This window comes from Apium graveolens, unplaced genomic scaffold, assembly GCF_009905375.1.
Source record: "Apium graveolens cultivar Ventura unplaced genomic scaffold, ASM990537v1 ctg4793, whole genome shotgun sequence".
Taxonomy (NCBI): domain Eukaryota; kingdom Viridiplantae; phylum Streptophyta; class Magnoliopsida; order Apiales; family Apiaceae; genus Apium; species Apium graveolens.
Window position 1 is genome coordinate 35,536 of NW_027418691.1, and position 15,201 is coordinate 50,736.

The window sequence follows — 15,201 nt, forward strand, 5'->3', positions numbered from 1 at the left end:
GCTCCTCAAAAAGAGGACGCGCCTTTGAATAGTAAAAATGGAATTGAGGTTGATGCTCCTCCAAATGAGGACGCGCCCTCTACACCTGCGTTGCACAAAACCATGCCTTGTCCTGAGGTAGATGCTCCCACTCATGAGGACGCGCCCTCAGATGCAAAAGTGGAAGTCGAGGACCCCCGAGAATTTGATTTTGATTTGGATCCCGGGATCCCTATGCCCGCCGAAAAGATGGGACCGGCCGAGGACACAATATCTATTTCGGTCGACAAAGATGACCCGAACAAGGTTTTGAAAGTAGGATCTCAGTTAGGTGATGAAATGAGGGGAAATCTCACCCGCTTCTTAATTGCAAATCTTGATGTCTTCGCATGGAGTCATTCAGACATGGTGGGAAACGACACAGGAGTAATGAGTCACCGATTGAATATCTTCCCAAATTATATGGGCATACGTCAAAAATGCCGCCCGGTGAGCGGGGAAAGAGCGATAGCATTAAAAGAAGAAGTAGACCGGTTGTTGGAGGTGGGACTAATCAAAGAATCCTTATATCCCGAATGTCTTGCAAATCCAGTGCTTGTGAAAAAGCTGAACGGGAAGTGGAGGATATGTGTGGACTTCACATATTTCAATAACGCCTGTCCAAAGGATAGCTTCCCGCTCCCACGAATTGATCAGTTGGTTGACACGACAGCAGGGCATGCCTTGCTAAGTTTTATGGATACTTTGGTTACAATCAAATTCCGATGTATGGTTCCAATCAAGAACATACATCCTTCATCACTGACAAGGGGTTATACTGGTACATAGGAATGCCGTTTGGTTTGATTAACGCTGGCACAACCTACCAGCGGTTGGTAAACATGATGTTCAAGAACCAAATTGGGAGAACCATGGAGGTATATGTGGATGATATGCTGGTAAAGTCCAAGGCGGCAAATGACCATATCAAGCACCTGATGGAAATGTTTAACATTTTAAGGAGGTTTCGCATGAAGTTGAACCCACAAAAGTGTGTGTTCGGCGTGGAGTCGGGCAAGTTTCTCGGGTTCATCGTCAACCATATGGGAATTGAGGCCAACCCCGCAAAGATCAAGGCATTGTTGGATATGAAGTCACCCACCAATGTAAAACAGGTGCAGAGTTTAACCGAGAGGATTGCCGCGCTAAATCGATTTGTTTCCAAGTCGTCCGATAGATGCAAGGAATTCTTCAAAGCTATTAAGCTGGCGGGGAAGGACTTCATATCGACACCAAAATGTGAAGAGGCCTTTAGAAAGATCAAAGAACAACTGGGGAACCCTTCCATGTTATCAAAACCATTGGATGGGGAATCTCTAATACTGTACCTTGCAATGTCTGAGTATTCGATCAGCGCAGTTCTGGTAAGAGAGGGAGATGGGCAGCAGTCACCAGTGTATTATGTGAGCAAGCGGTTGCACGATGCTGAAACTTGCTACACAAGCATGGAGAAGCTGGTTTATGCCCTGATTCTTGCATTAAGAAAATTACGGCCGTATTTCCAGGCCCATAGAGTATAAGTCCGTACGACAAACCCGCTACGGCAATTCCTTCACAAACCAGAGTCATCGGGAAGAATGCTGAAGTGGGCTGTGGAGTTGGGACAGTTTGATTTGGAATATGTGCCCCGAACAGCGATTAAAGGGCAAGCCTTAGCTGATTTCTTGTTAGAATTTGATTCTGAAGTTGATGACAAAGCTTTGGTGATGCTACATCCACCTCATATTGAGGAGCCTATGGAGGAGTCTCTACATCCCTGGTGGATCTTACATGTGGATGGGGTAGTTAACAATGGAGGAGCAGGTATGGGTATAGTACTCGTGTCTCCAAAAGGCCATCATCTGATGAGCGCAATTCATTTCAAGTTTTATGCAACAAATAATGATGCGGAATATGAAGCGTTGATTAATGGCCTAAAGATCTCTTTGGAAATGGGAGTGCGAAACCTAATTGCGATGAGTGACTCAGAGCTGGTGGCGAATCAGGTGAACGGGGGATTTCAAGCGCGAGGCCCAAGAACAGAATTATACTTGAGATGCACACAGCGCCTGATTGGAATGTTCAAAGAAGTTAGGTTGGAATGTGTGTCACGGGAGAAGAACGGTAACGCGGATGCTCTAGAAAAAATGGGGTTGCAACAAGAGGTTGTGTTGTTAGGATCCATACCCCTTGAGATCCAGGAGATTCCTAGTATCCCAGAGATAGAGATTATGCAAGTGGATGGGACTCCCAAGGAAACATGGATGATGCCCATTCTCGCCTACATTCACAAAGGGATACTCCCCGAGGATAAGTTTAAGGCTCGTCGACTCCGCTATCAGGCTGCAAGATATGTGATGTACGACGAAGTTCTATACAAGAGAGGGTTCAATCAATAGCTGCTTAGATGTGTTGACGAAGAAGAAGGAAATTACATCCAGAGGGAAGTACATGAAGGAATCTGTGGCAATCACTCGGGGGGTAGCTCGTTGGCGATGAAAGTTTTGCGCCAAGGATATTATTGGCCAACAATGAGAGGGGATGCTGTAAATTTTGCCAGGGCATGTGATCGCTGCCAGTGTTTTGCGAATTACTCATCTATGCCAGCAACGCTCTTGACGTCTATGATAAGCCCGTGGTCATTTGCCATGTGGGGGATAGATCTTATTGGGGAGTTGCCCAAAGCTAGAGGGGATGTCAAATATGCGGTGGTCGTAGTTGATTACTTTACTAAGTGGGCGGAGGCTATGCCATTGACAACCATCACGGCAAAGAAAATCAGAGATTTTGTCTTCAACTCCATCGTGTGCAGGTTTGGAATCCCGTACAAGCTTGTATCTGACAAAGGGAAGCAATTTGACAGCAAGGAGTTGCGACAACTGTATGAGGATTTAAAAATTAAGAAGGAGTTTGCGACGGTCTATCATCCTCAAAACAATGGGCAGACAGAAGCTGTAATAAAGCATACCCTCAAAGCCAAGCTGGAATAGCGCAAAGGAAATTGGCCTGAAGAACTCCCGAAAGTGATGTGGTCATACAACACTACACCATGATCTACTATGGGAGAAACTCCGTTTATTCTTACTTACGGATATGAAGCTATGGTCTACGTGGAAGTTGGTTCGAGATCGCTTCGCAGAGACCGTTATATAGAGGAGGATGCAGAGATTAATCAAAGGCTTCATTTGGATCTCTTAGAAGAAACAAGGGAAAATTCTCAGCTGAGGCTCGCAGCGTATCAGCAATGTGCCGCAAGGTATTATAACAAAAAGGTAAAGGGACAATTTCTGAAGGTGGGAGATTTGGTACTTAGGAAGGTGATGCCCAACACGAAGAACCCCCAACATGGAGTATTTGGAGCTAATTGGGAAGGACCATACAGGATAAAGGCCATCTTGTGGAAAGGGACTTATCACCTTAAAGATATAGAAGGGAAGCTGGTTCCGCGAGCGTGGAACGCGGAACATCTCCGAAAGTATTACCAGTAAGGCACGGCCTTGGCCCCTTACGTACCTCTTTTATTATATATTTAGGGCTATGCCCAGATCATAGACTAGAATAAAATAAATTTCTCCTAGCCTAGGGGGGTAGTGCATGTACTACTTATCTTAGAACTAGTTGAAGGGTTATTTTTTCGAATAAATTCCCTACAGAGCATAGTAGCCATGGGACTGGTGCACTTCTGACACCTGAGCGCATTATTAATAAAAAACTTTGAAAATTTTCCAAAGGGCAGTTTATTTGTTGATTTACTTGGTTGCATGACGCGTCCTAGCCATAGGGTGCGCCCTGAGTGATAGTTCTATACAGATGTTAATTGAAGTAGTGGCTGTCAAAAGGGGCAACAAAACTCAAGTGAAAATGGAACTAAGACGCACACTATTCCCAAGGACGCGCCCAACTTATCTTGGTTGATGCTCCGACAGTTTTATGTTTCTTTAATTTTGACAAAATATAGTTAAAGGGAAGACGTGTCTTTACTAAGGACGCGCCCCACACACTCTGTTTTATCTAAATGCACAAATGCAGCATCATATCATGCTCTTTAAAAATACACTATCCAGACAACTCTATCCAGACGCGTCCAAATAGAAAGGACACGCCCTTTAATAACACCTGCTTAATATGTGATAGTCGAAAGAATAATAATGTTTCAAAGGTGACGCGTCCTCTGTACAGGACGCGCCCATACTTGTGACAGAGTAAAGTTGATAAAGAAAAAGATATGCAGATGCAAATTAAAGAGAAATATCATGAAAACGTGCAAATAAAAGGAGTTCAAAAGTAATCATTACAATTTGCAAGGCTTCAAGGGGCCCGCACCCTTAAATAGTTCGGGTAAAAAACTCCATGAATAAACATAGGACGCGTCCTAGGCAGGAGGCGCGTCATGAGGCTTGTCTTGGTTGTCTGCAGGAGGAGGTTGAGTCTGAAGCGGAGTAGGAGCAGAGGGCGCGTCCTCTTCCTCCAAGCCTAGAAAAATTCTTTTACTCTTAATGGAATCCGCAGCCCTAATTCTGAAGTCATTGACCCATATCTGGGTATCTGCATCGAACTTAGAAAAAGAGTACTCTGGGTCATTTGTAATAAACCTAGAGCACCATTCTTCGAACCCAGCTGCGAAGCCATTTTGGTAGACTAGCTTTTTCTCCTCTTTCCACCCATGCAGCCTGTCATCGTTTAGAGTGTCAAGCTCTAGCTGCATGGTGGAATTTAGTGTGATAACACTCTCCATCGTTTTCTCCATAGAGGAGACATTACCTTGCAACACGGCTTTCTCCGCCTCAAGACGCATCTTGTCCTCCTCCAAGTGCTTGATCTCGGCATCCTTTTCTTGGACAAGCAGATTAATGTACTTTTCCAGAGATTTTATCTTATCTTCAGCTTGGCTCTTTACAGTGTCGGTGGCAGCAAGACGTGCCCTGAGTCGTGCAGACATGTTAGCATTTTTCCTGGCGTGTAAATGAAGTTCAACTGCAGCCCTCACCATTGCCTCCTCTGTCTGTTGCTCTGTCCTGAAAGTCCAGCCTCTAACTTCGTCTTCAGAGAAGTCGCCGGCTGAGGACGCACCCAGATATCGAAGCACAAAGGATTGATCATCTGGGACTACTTTCTGACGCTTTGAGGGCACGTCCTCCTCCTTCTTAAGGATGTCAAGCACAGTAGTGTCAATTATTTTTGGTGGAGGAGAAGGAGTTACAGCAGGAGTGGGGTCTTTAACCTTTGAATCAGACTTTGCAGGGGCCTGTTTCTTGGCCCTTAGCTTTTTGGAAGGTCCAATAGCAAATCCTTTCGGAAGAGAAGCCATATATGTGATATGAACATGGAAAGGTGTTAGTTGAATAAAGAAGACGCTTCTAGATAATAGGACGCGCCCGTATTATAATATAAAGATTCTACATGCATGCAGTTAAAGACATGTAAGTGCATGAAAAGATGTCAAGGAAAATGAATGCAAAGATATGAAAATGCATGTGCGAGTATGACGCGCCTTAAAGATATGACGCGTCCTAACTAAGAGCATATTGGATATATGGAAAGATATAAGTAATATGCTAATAGCAGTCCTATAATTTTATAAAGAGATGCGCCCTGAGAGTAAGGTGCGCCCAAGATGAAAGCGCAGATGTAGAGGAACGTCTATAAGTCGGGTTAAGTTAAAGGGAAAAGGTAAGCATAAAAATGGCACGTCATAGAGTCATGACGCATCCTATACATAATAATTCCTCACCTTGCTCTAAGTCCACCTTTTTATTAATGTCTGGCTGAATAATTTCTATGGCATGGAGCCTTTTGGATTTCTCAGAGGTAGTGAGAATGGGCTTCCCATTATGAAAATCTTGAAATTTGCAGAGAGAACCCACTCGTGGGGACAAAGCTCCTATTTTCTTCAAGTTCTCCTTAGTGATCATATCCTTGAGGTTGAAATGCTTCTCAGCATATTACAATACCTTCACTGCTCTCTTTTTCTTCCTTCCTGTTAGCTCTTTCTGAGTCCTTTTATCTAGAGAAGAAAGTTGGAGGTTACAAAAAGAAAAGAGAGAAAGGGTTACAAAATGGAAGACGCGTCCTGAGAAAGAAGACGCGCCCTAGACATTGTGCTTACTCGGCTCTAGATTAAAATGAGCGCGCGTCCTTTTGACATCATAAATGTAGAAAAATGGTTCCTTCCAGTCTCGTTCATGACTGATCTTACCGTCATTAAATCCCTTGTTGTTCAGCCATTTGTTGACAACCAGGAAGTGGTACCCGGGAATGGATTTCCTGATGCTGTAGGAAAAGCTAAACTCTTTCATTGAGGGCGCGCCCAATCCCAGGTTATGGTACATAATGTACAGAGCCCAAGCTAGCTTGTACGAGTTTGGGGATAGTTGGACTGGAGCCACATCATACCACTTCAAAATTTTCTTGATGTATGGATGTAAGGGCGCGCCCACACTCAAGGAAATTAGTTTTGGTGTGAGAACTATCCTTGGGATCCTTTGGTTCCCAATGTTAAAAATGTGTGGCCTTATTGTACGAAGAGGGCGCGCCCAGATGCCCTCCATGTCATAGTACTTCATATGCCATTGGATTTCCCAGTCAGTTGTCGTAGAGTCAAGAGCTACACAGGCTAGCTTACCTTCTTTTTTCCTTCTGGCATTTTTCTCTGCCTCAGTTAGAGTACCAAGCCTTGTCCAGTCACAATCCACTTCAACATCTGAAGGTTCCCAATGTTCTAGAGGAGGATCAGATTTCTGGGGGGACACAGGATATGCCTCAAGGTCTAGAACCCTCTTTTCAAATTCGCTTACACTAAGAGGGGACGCGTCCTGAGAAGCTGGCGCGTCCTGAGAAGGAGATGCGTCCTCGTCTGAAATAGTCATGCGTTGGGGCTGTTGGCTGGTGGTGGGTACAATCTCATCGTCCGTCCAATCTTCGATTGCGGCCCTAGCATGGAGAATTGGAGTTTTTCTCTGTTTGAATTCTTTCTTTTTTATTCTAGAGCTTATGGGGACTTGATCTATAGAATCAGAACTGGATTCAGACATTATAGAGCTCTTTGACTTGAGGGAATCGAAGACACGTCTTTCTACTTCAAGGAAGGAACTCGTCCTGTGAAATTCGGAAAAATCGGGTTTGAAAGAGATTAAGTGTGGGGAGTAAATCCCAAGGCGTTTATTGAGGACTTTGAATGGATGGAAAGGTGATGAAGATGACACGTCCTCCAGCTGCAAAAGAAGGAAGAAAAATTTGAGGACGCGTCCATATTAAAAAAAGAAGGAAGATACTGGAAACATGCGACGATGCGTCCTAGTAGAGTATTGCCCCTATGTGGCCTTTGGTTAAAACGACTTAAACATATGTCTTAAACAAGGGAATATAAGACGCACCCTGAAGGGTAGACGCATCCTATGTGGTTGCAATGCAGTGGAATTCTAAACGACTGTTAGCAATTTGGGGAAAATGTAATAAAACCCTAAAAATATATAATTCAAGAATCCAAAGAGCAAAATATGGAGATTCGTTATATATACACATATATATACTCGACGAAAATGAAGAACATTCAAAGTAAAAATGAAGCATACGAACGGTTTCATGCTCACTAAAATCAATTTGCTCGGCCAAATAAAGAAATAAGAGGAGATTTGTGTACCTCGTAAGTTGGGGGTTGGATTGAGATAAGGAAATCGATTAATGGCCGGTGAAATCGTTGGATTCTTGGGCTTAACTTCTTGCGGTGGCGGTAATGGCAGTTTTTGGAGAGAGAGGAAACAGGAATGTGATAATGATGTGATGTGACCGAGGTATTTATAGAAAAGTGGGTGGATGACGTGTGCGCCAGCTGTCACGCAACGGTTAGTTGTGAATAGAAGCCTTGGGCGCGTCTATATCTTAGGACGCATCCTAATGTACTGCAATGGGGTAATCCAAATTTTGCTTATGGTTGTGAGTAAAATTCCAATTTTGTTTTCAACTGCAAATGGAATTTGGGGGGTAGTTGTTATACCCAAAATTTGGCATTGGATTGACTCGGGTCGAATGCAGATTAAGTATAGTCAAAACCGATATTGCATCGTGGATGGTTAGGACGCGTCCAGGAATGTTAGACGCGCCTACCTTTGAGGAGATGTTTAGTGGTCTAGTAATGGTGAAGTTTGGGAGTGCATGATTAGGGAAGGACGCGCCCAATCGTGGTGGACGCGTTAGTCTTGGTGAAAGTACTTGATAATTGTGGTTTTGTGGCAATAACAGCTGGAGGACGCGCCTGTCTTTCCTAGGATGCGCCCTGCGTAGTGGAATGCTCTGCACCAGGGTTTTTTGAGGAGGCTATGCAGGTTTCATGAAGGTGAGGACGCGCCCAGGGTCTTAGGACGCGTCCTGTGCCTGGTCTATGTATTCTCAATGGTGACTTTAGGATAAAGCTTGCATGGAGAGGAGCAGTGGAGATTATTTTTACTAATGTATTTGTTGCAGGTACTCTTTGATGAATTCCCTCCTTGAGACGGTCAAGGAAGGGGATGTCTGTGAAAAGCTTGAGGGCCTCCAGGGGTATGCCTGATGATTGAAGGCCTCCTCCTATATTCAACGGGTGTCCTCGTTGGGGATGTGGGGTTAACATTGGTGTGTGCTTTGGGAACTCTGTTCTTGTATTCAACGGGTGTCCTCGTTGGAGAACTTTGAAGTCATCCTGCACTTTGCACCCAAGAGCTTGGGATCACCTGTCTTGTTATCTAGTGGGTTATCCTCATTCGGGGGACAGGGATGTGTCCGGCACTTGGGGTGAACCGTGGCTATACTTGCGTCCGTAAATCAAGGGAAATAGCTGTAGCGGAGTGTTATCCTTGCGCAGGGAGATGCACTATCTGTGAAGTCCCGCGATTACGGACGAGCCTTGGGCCTTCGCGGTTGGGCCTCATAGTTGGACATTCCTAAAGCTAGAAGAAGATGGACTTTGGATGGGCTTCTATCGGGCCTAGGAATAAGAAGTCTAAGCCCATTAGATTTCTTGTTCCACAAGAACTACGTCAGGCTTGATCTCTATATAAAGGGTACGTAGGCACATTGAGAGGATAAGAAGTTGAGAGCTGATAAGAGAGTCACCACTTACTCTGATCAATCTCACCCTAAAACAACCACAAACCACCACACACCGCTTGATTTTCCAGCGAATAACCAGCGTCATAGATCTTAATTCCGGCAAGAAATCTCAATCTTTGTTGTTACCAGATTTCTCCGTCAACAGGAACTATCGACGAGAAGGAGAATGTTGCTATGATATTGTGGGGCATTTGGTTTGCAAGAAATCGGAAAATATGGGAAGGAAAAATTATTAATCCATCAACAGTCGTGGAGATTAGTATGAAACAGAAGCATGACTGGCAGGAAGCAATGAAATCAAAACAGTTAAAGACAGCAGCACTGTCCATGAAACCTGTAGAGAAGGATAATAACATTAAATGGAAACCTCCGAGAGAAGGGTGGCATAATCTAAATGTAGATGCTTCTCTGTTTACAGGAGAACTGTCATACAGTGTGGGGACGGTGCTCAGGAATGAGTGTGGGCAGTTTGTTCAAGGTAAAAATATGAGGTTTCAAGGGCAAGTAACAGTTCTGGAAGCCGAAGCTCGTGGAGTGGAGGAGGGCATAAGGTGGATTAAGGATCTGGGAGTGCATAATGTGGAGATCGAGAGTGACTTAGAAGCAACTGTGAAAGCAATGTCTAAAGAGATGTAGTACTACAACAAGGTTGGCCATATTTTGTGAATACAATCTGCGATTAATACATATAAATCAAATAAGTGTGTGCGTAAGTAAACGAAATCGAACAGAGAAAGAAAGGACATAACCAAATGGAGATCCTCGAGTCCAGTTGAAACTGTCTCCTTAAAGCTATTTCGCCTCTCACCGTATGTGCGAGTCGATAGCCTCCCAGGATAAAACGAGATACCAGTATAATCGATAGATCGAATATACTCTCAGCGAACTTGAACTAAGCCCGAGAACTATCACCAGAATATTGGAAAAAATTTAAGACTAAAGAGACCGAGAATGAAAGAGATGACTCTTATTCCCTTGACTTAATAAAACTGATGCCCTAAGACTCTATTTATAAAGAAAGGCTTGAAAGGACTTGTTTTTCTTTTCGATGTGGTACATGGTATTTATAAGAAAAACTAAGGAATAGGTTTGTGCTACTCTCGATGTGGTACAAAACCACTTTTCATATTAAAAAGTAAAACTTTGGAACATCAGTTCTCATTCACCTTTTACTCATTTTGAGCGTGTAAATATGCGTTGGAATCCCCTCGAAGAGGAGAATACGTTCCAATAAATACACACCACTAACACATAATGTGTCTCACTCATATAGAGTCTCAAAATTATTCACAACTTAGTCTAAAATACTAAATTTGTCCAACATATTTTTGAGTTCTGTCATTTGAAGCTACAACAGAGGAGAGATCTGTTATTAAATCATGTCTAGAAGCAGGCAAATTGTGTTGTCACCTTTTGGCTAGGATACCATGTTTGTCTAATAGCTACAATATTTTCTTATCTAGAGTTTATTGTTGGAGACTCTGTGTAACGAGCAGATGTTTTAATAAGAAGTTTTCTTTCCATTAAAAAGAACACATTTTCATTTTTTATTACCACTTGCCCACTCTTGTCATTTCTATGTCAAACTCTCCTGTTTCAATCGTCCGGTGACAAATTTAGAAATAAATAATTTAAATAACTAGCTTCATCATCTGTTCAAGGCACACCCATGCTCCAACTTGAATAAATTTTATTGATTTTTTGTTCATTAATCGTACATACATGATCAATAAAAATATTAGTACACGCATGCTTCATTATCTGTTACTTTCACAAATGTCAAAGTAACCGGTTAGCTAAACTGTGTAACAAGCTGGTTTATAATTATCTCAGTTTATTCTCTGACTTGTTACAATCTTACATTTTTTAAATGATTATGACAGGGTACAAGTCGGTCAGCACATTACCATGTTCTTTAGGATGAAAACAATTTTACGGCAGATGGAATTCAGTCGTTGACAAACAATTTTAAAGCATGGGTTGCATCATTATCTCTTTGCTATTCTTCAGTATATTTCATTTTGCAGCAGCTTTAAATTTTAACTTTGCCAGTTTCAATCCTAACGATGCTGCTGAATTTAATTCTGAGGGAGATGTCTTTTTTTCCAGCGGGGTCATCCAACTCGCCAAAAAGTTAAATGGATCATCAGTTGTTCCAAGCATAGGACGGGTTACTTATAAAAAACCTTTGTATCTATGGGACAAGGCCTCAAGAAACCTTACTGACTTCACTACTCATTTTGCTTTTGTGATTGATTCGGAAAATAGACCAAATCATGGGGACGGGATGACGTTCTTTCTAGTTGCAAATGGCAGCGGGGTCCTGGGAGGAGGTGGAACATTTGGCCTTTCTAATAGTGATGGATATATAAACAGCACCGCCAATGAATTTGTTGCTGTTGAGTTTGACATTTTCCTCAACGATAATTGGGACCCGCATAATGAGGATGATGTTCGCGAGCATGTTGGTGTGGATATCAACTCTGTGATATCTAATGCTAGTGTGCCTTGGTTTGATGGTAACGCTAGTGTTATGAATGGCTGGACAAATGAAGCGTGGATAAGTTATGCTTCTAGTTCAAAAAATCTTAGTGTTGCCTTCCGTTCAAGGTCAGATGACACTGATAATGCCGCAAATCAGACTCTTGACTTTGAAGTTGATTTAAGAGAATATTTGCCTGAATGGGTCACTTTTGGCTTCTCAGCTACAACAGGAGACCTAGTGTCGCTCAATCAAATCAATTCATGGGTATTCAATTCGAATCTGGAGTTTGATGAAGCAAGTCCAGTGGATCCGGTAGCAGTGCCTCCAAGTCATTCTAATCCAAATGCAGAGGGTCCAAGTCAAACTAATCCGAGGACAAATGTTCCAACAACCTCCAAATCAAACAATATAAAGATGGGTCTGGTGGTTGGATTGGTAGTAGGGGGGTTTGTTCTTGTTTGCATTTTGGCCATATACCTTATCTTCAAGAAAAAAAAGATAGACGAGATTGAAGATCCTATTCTTATTAGGGATGATTTCATGGATGGTGAATTTGAGAAAGGAATTGGACCTAAAAAGTTCTCGTATAATGCTCTTGCTAAAGCAACAAGTAACTTTGCGCCTACTGAAAAACTTGGAGAAGGAGGCTTCGGGGAAGTTTACAAAGGCTTCTTGAAAGAAATGAATGTCTATGTGGCTGTCAAGAGAGTATCAAGAGATTCTAGTCAAGGAATAAAAGAGTATGCATCGGAAGTGAGGATCATTAGTCGTTTGAGACATAAAAATTTGGTGCAGCTTATAGGTTGGTGCCATAAACAAAATAATCTTTTACTTGTTTATGAGTACATGCAAAATGGTAGCCTGGATTCTCATCTTTTCAAGGGGAAGAGCTTGTTGTCATGGAATGCAAGGTATAAAATCGCTCATGGCCTGGCGTCAGTATTGCTTTATCTACATGAAGAATGGGAGCAATGTGTAGTGCATAGAGATATTAAATCAAGCAATGTCATGTTAGATTTAAATTTCAACACTAAGCTAGGTGATTTCGGATTAGCCAGATTTGTCGATCATGATAAGGGCTCACAAACAACTATTGTGGCCGGGACACGAGGCTACATGGCCCCCGAATGTTTTGTCACAGGACAAGCTAGCAGGGAGTCGGATGTTTTCAGCTTCGGAGTTGTAGCATTGGAAATAGCATGTGGTCGAAAACCTATTGATGTTAAGCTTGACGAAAGTCGGAAAGAGTTAGTAAAGTGGGTTTGGGACCTTTATGGAACGGAACAAATTCTTGAAGCAGCTGACCCAAAACTCTCTGGGGATTACGATGAGCATGAAATGAAACGATTGATGATTGTCGGGCTTTGGTGTGCACATCCAGATAGGACCAGTAGGCCTTCCATTAGGCAAGTTATTCATGTTCTTAATGATCTTGATGCTTCATTGCCTGCTCTCCCAGCAAAGATGCCTGTGGCAACCTATTTCACACCCTCAGATCAGTCTTCTACGTCTTTAGAAAACAGTTTGGCCACTACCCAGAGAAGCCAAACTTATTCCTCAGGCGTGTAGTAACAATACTGATTCAGTGATTCTTCTGGTTCTGCATTTGCATCTGCAGCACTTCTAAATAATACTACATAAGTGTGATATATAACATGTAAATCTTAATATTTATTTTCAATCTTTTATGTTCTATTATACAAGATTTGTTTTCTGCATATTTATTAAGTAATAGTACGAGGTAGTAGCCGTAAGTTGAATCCTGAAACGTCAGTATTACTTTATATTTAAGAATTGGTTTACTTTCATGCTTACATTTGTTACATTTTTGCATTTCATTCATTTTTATGCACTTATTGTTGTCAATGTATCGGATATCCGATCCAATCCGATCCGAGAGCCAATGGAGCATATATGGATCATTTAAAATAAAATCCAATAAAAAAAATATGATCTGATATACATAAAATATGGATTTAATAAGATCTAATCCGTAAATAATCCGATCCAAATATATATATCTATATATTATAAATTGCTGGATAACCCTTTCCTAAGGTTTGGTATCCATATTTTGGTTCGGATATAATTTTTAACTTTAATTTGACCCAGTGGACTATCCATTTTTAGGGTTGGTATCCATATTAGGTTTATAAAAGATCCATATATTTATTATGATCCATTTTAATTATAGAAATTTTGCAATACAATTTTAAATATGAATTATGTTATTTATGTTAAGTTTTTAATACAAATTTGAAATAAATTTTAAATTTTGACAAATCTATTTATAGAAATAATTTCATAAAATATATAACATAAAAATAACTTATATAACGAAAGTAATTCTTAAATAAATTTATCATAATATGCAGATGCAATACACTTATTATATAGATAACTTAATCTTTCAAAATTATATTATTCTATTTTAATTATAAATTTATTTATTTATTTTGTTAAATAATTTTTGAAATAGCCGTGTGCAAATCACGGGTTATAAACTAGTATATGTATAAGAATTAAAAATATACAATACATGAAATATAAAAAATTAGTCAGGTCATTTAGCAATTGGGCTTGGCTTATTGGGTTGGTACTTCATTGGGCTTGTATTAAATCACACACAAGTCCCAACTGGCGACAACACGACTCAGCCTCACTAAACATTTCAATTTCCTCGAACCATAAATTCCACTTTGCAAGGTTTCATTTCTGCTCCTTACAAGGAAACTTGAGGCAGCGAAGCGTAAAGTTAAGATGGCTATGAACATAGCACGAGGGAAGGATTATTCCATAGCTATTTTTTTAAGTCCCAGCTTAATATGCTCGAAAGAATCATCGTAAATTTGTTAAGCTTTTAATGGCTTCGAGTAATCGACCACAGAATTGAAAACTTCTATCATGTACTATAAATTCAACATTTTTTCTAAATTCAGCCTTTTTTCTAAATATAATGGAGTAGAGCTCTGATCCGAAAATTCGAAAATCCTACGGATTAGGATATGGATTATGCTTTAAAAAATCCATCTATGATCCGATCCGGTCCGAATCCGAATCCAGTATGTTGGTTATAGGCCCAACATGGCCCATTGAACGAAGGCCCAATATGCGCTTAAGCTACTGGGCCGAAAGACCTCCAGGCCCGCGAAGCGAAGGCCCACGAAAGCCCAGGCCAAGACCCACTACTCGCAGACCGTTAGACAGAACAAGGGACATAACGCCCCCTTTTCACTCCCTCCTTAATCATTTGTAACGGCTGGACATTCAAGGCAGAATTGGGTATAAAAACCCTTGTGAAGTAAGACAAAACATACACACATTCTCTCGTAAACACTCTGCTTTTCTTGTATTATTACCCTATTCTTACAGCCAGATTCTGATTCTCACACCGGAGGTGAATCGGGGGTACAAACCCTCGCATTCTCTTCACTTTCAGGTACGGCCGAAACCACCTTCAATCCAGACGAAGCCTGTTCAAGTGACCGAAAGGATCTGGGCGTAACATCTGGCGCCGTCTGTGGGACATACGAGAGTTACAAGTTGAGAACGAGACTATGACAGAAACAATTCATGAACATTCACCGCCGCCTGGTTTCACCGATAAAGGACAACCGTCCTCCCTAATCGACGAG

At 41.6% G+C, this 15,201-nt stretch overlaps 4 protein-coding genes across 4 annotated transcripts; all 4 read left to right on the forward strand.

Annotated features, from left to right (window-relative positions):
* Positions 1-1,595: 1,595 nt before the first annotated feature.
* On the forward strand, positions 1,596-2,396 carry LOC141702212 (uncharacterized). The gene has a single exon (XM_074505901.1). It carries the CDS (start codon positions 1,596-1,598, stop codon positions 2,394-2,396), a length of 801 nt encoding a protein of 266 aa, XP_074362002.1.
* Positions 2,397-3,056: 660 nt separating this feature from the next.
* LOC141702213 (uncharacterized) lies at positions 3,057-3,485 on the forward strand. The gene has a single exon (XM_074505902.1). The coding sequence runs from the start codon at positions 3,057-3,059 to the stop codon at positions 3,483-3,485; it is 429 nt and encodes a 142-aa protein (XP_074362003.1).
* Positions 3,486-7,677: 4,192 nt separating this feature from the next.
* Positions 7,678-9,717, forward strand: LOC141702214 (uncharacterized). Its single transcript, XM_074505903.1, has 2 exons — positions 7,678-7,773; positions 9,211-9,717. Exons 1-2 carry the CDS (start codon positions 7,678-7,680, stop codon positions 9,715-9,717), a joined length of 603 nt encoding a protein of 200 aa, XP_074362004.1.
* Positions 9,718-11,056: 1,339 nt separating this feature from the next.
* Positions 11,057-13,374, forward strand: LOC141702215 (L-type lectin-domain containing receptor kinase IX.1-like). Its single transcript, XM_074505904.1, has one exon. The coding sequence runs from the start codon at positions 11,057-11,059 to the stop codon at positions 13,133-13,135; it is 2,079 nt and encodes a 692-aa protein (XP_074362005.1). The 3' UTR covers positions 13,136-13,374.
* The last annotated feature ends 1,827 nt before the right edge of the window (positions 13,375-15,201 follow it).

Bases quoted from the DNA above. Each gene is read 5' to 3' on its own strand.
- LOC141702212 (XM_074505901.1), top strand. From the start codon at position 1,596: ATGCTGAAGTGGGCTGTGGAGTTGGGACAGTTTGATTTGGAATATGTG.
- LOC141702213 (XM_074505902.1), top strand. From the start codon at position 3,057: ATGGGAGAAACTCCGTTTATTCTTACTTACGGATATGAAGCTATGGTC.
- LOC141702214 (XM_074505903.1), top strand. From the start codon at position 7,678: ATGGCCGGTGAAATCGTTGGATTCTTGGGCTTAACTTCTTGCGGTGGC. The intron at 7,774-9,210 runs GTGATGTGACCG...TGTTGTTACCAG, and splicing joins AACAGGAATGTGATAATGAT to ATTTCTCCGTCAACAGGAAC.
- LOC141702215 (XM_074505904.1), top strand. From the start codon at position 11,057: ATGGGTTGCATCATTATCTCTTTGCTATTCTTCAGTATATTTCATTTT.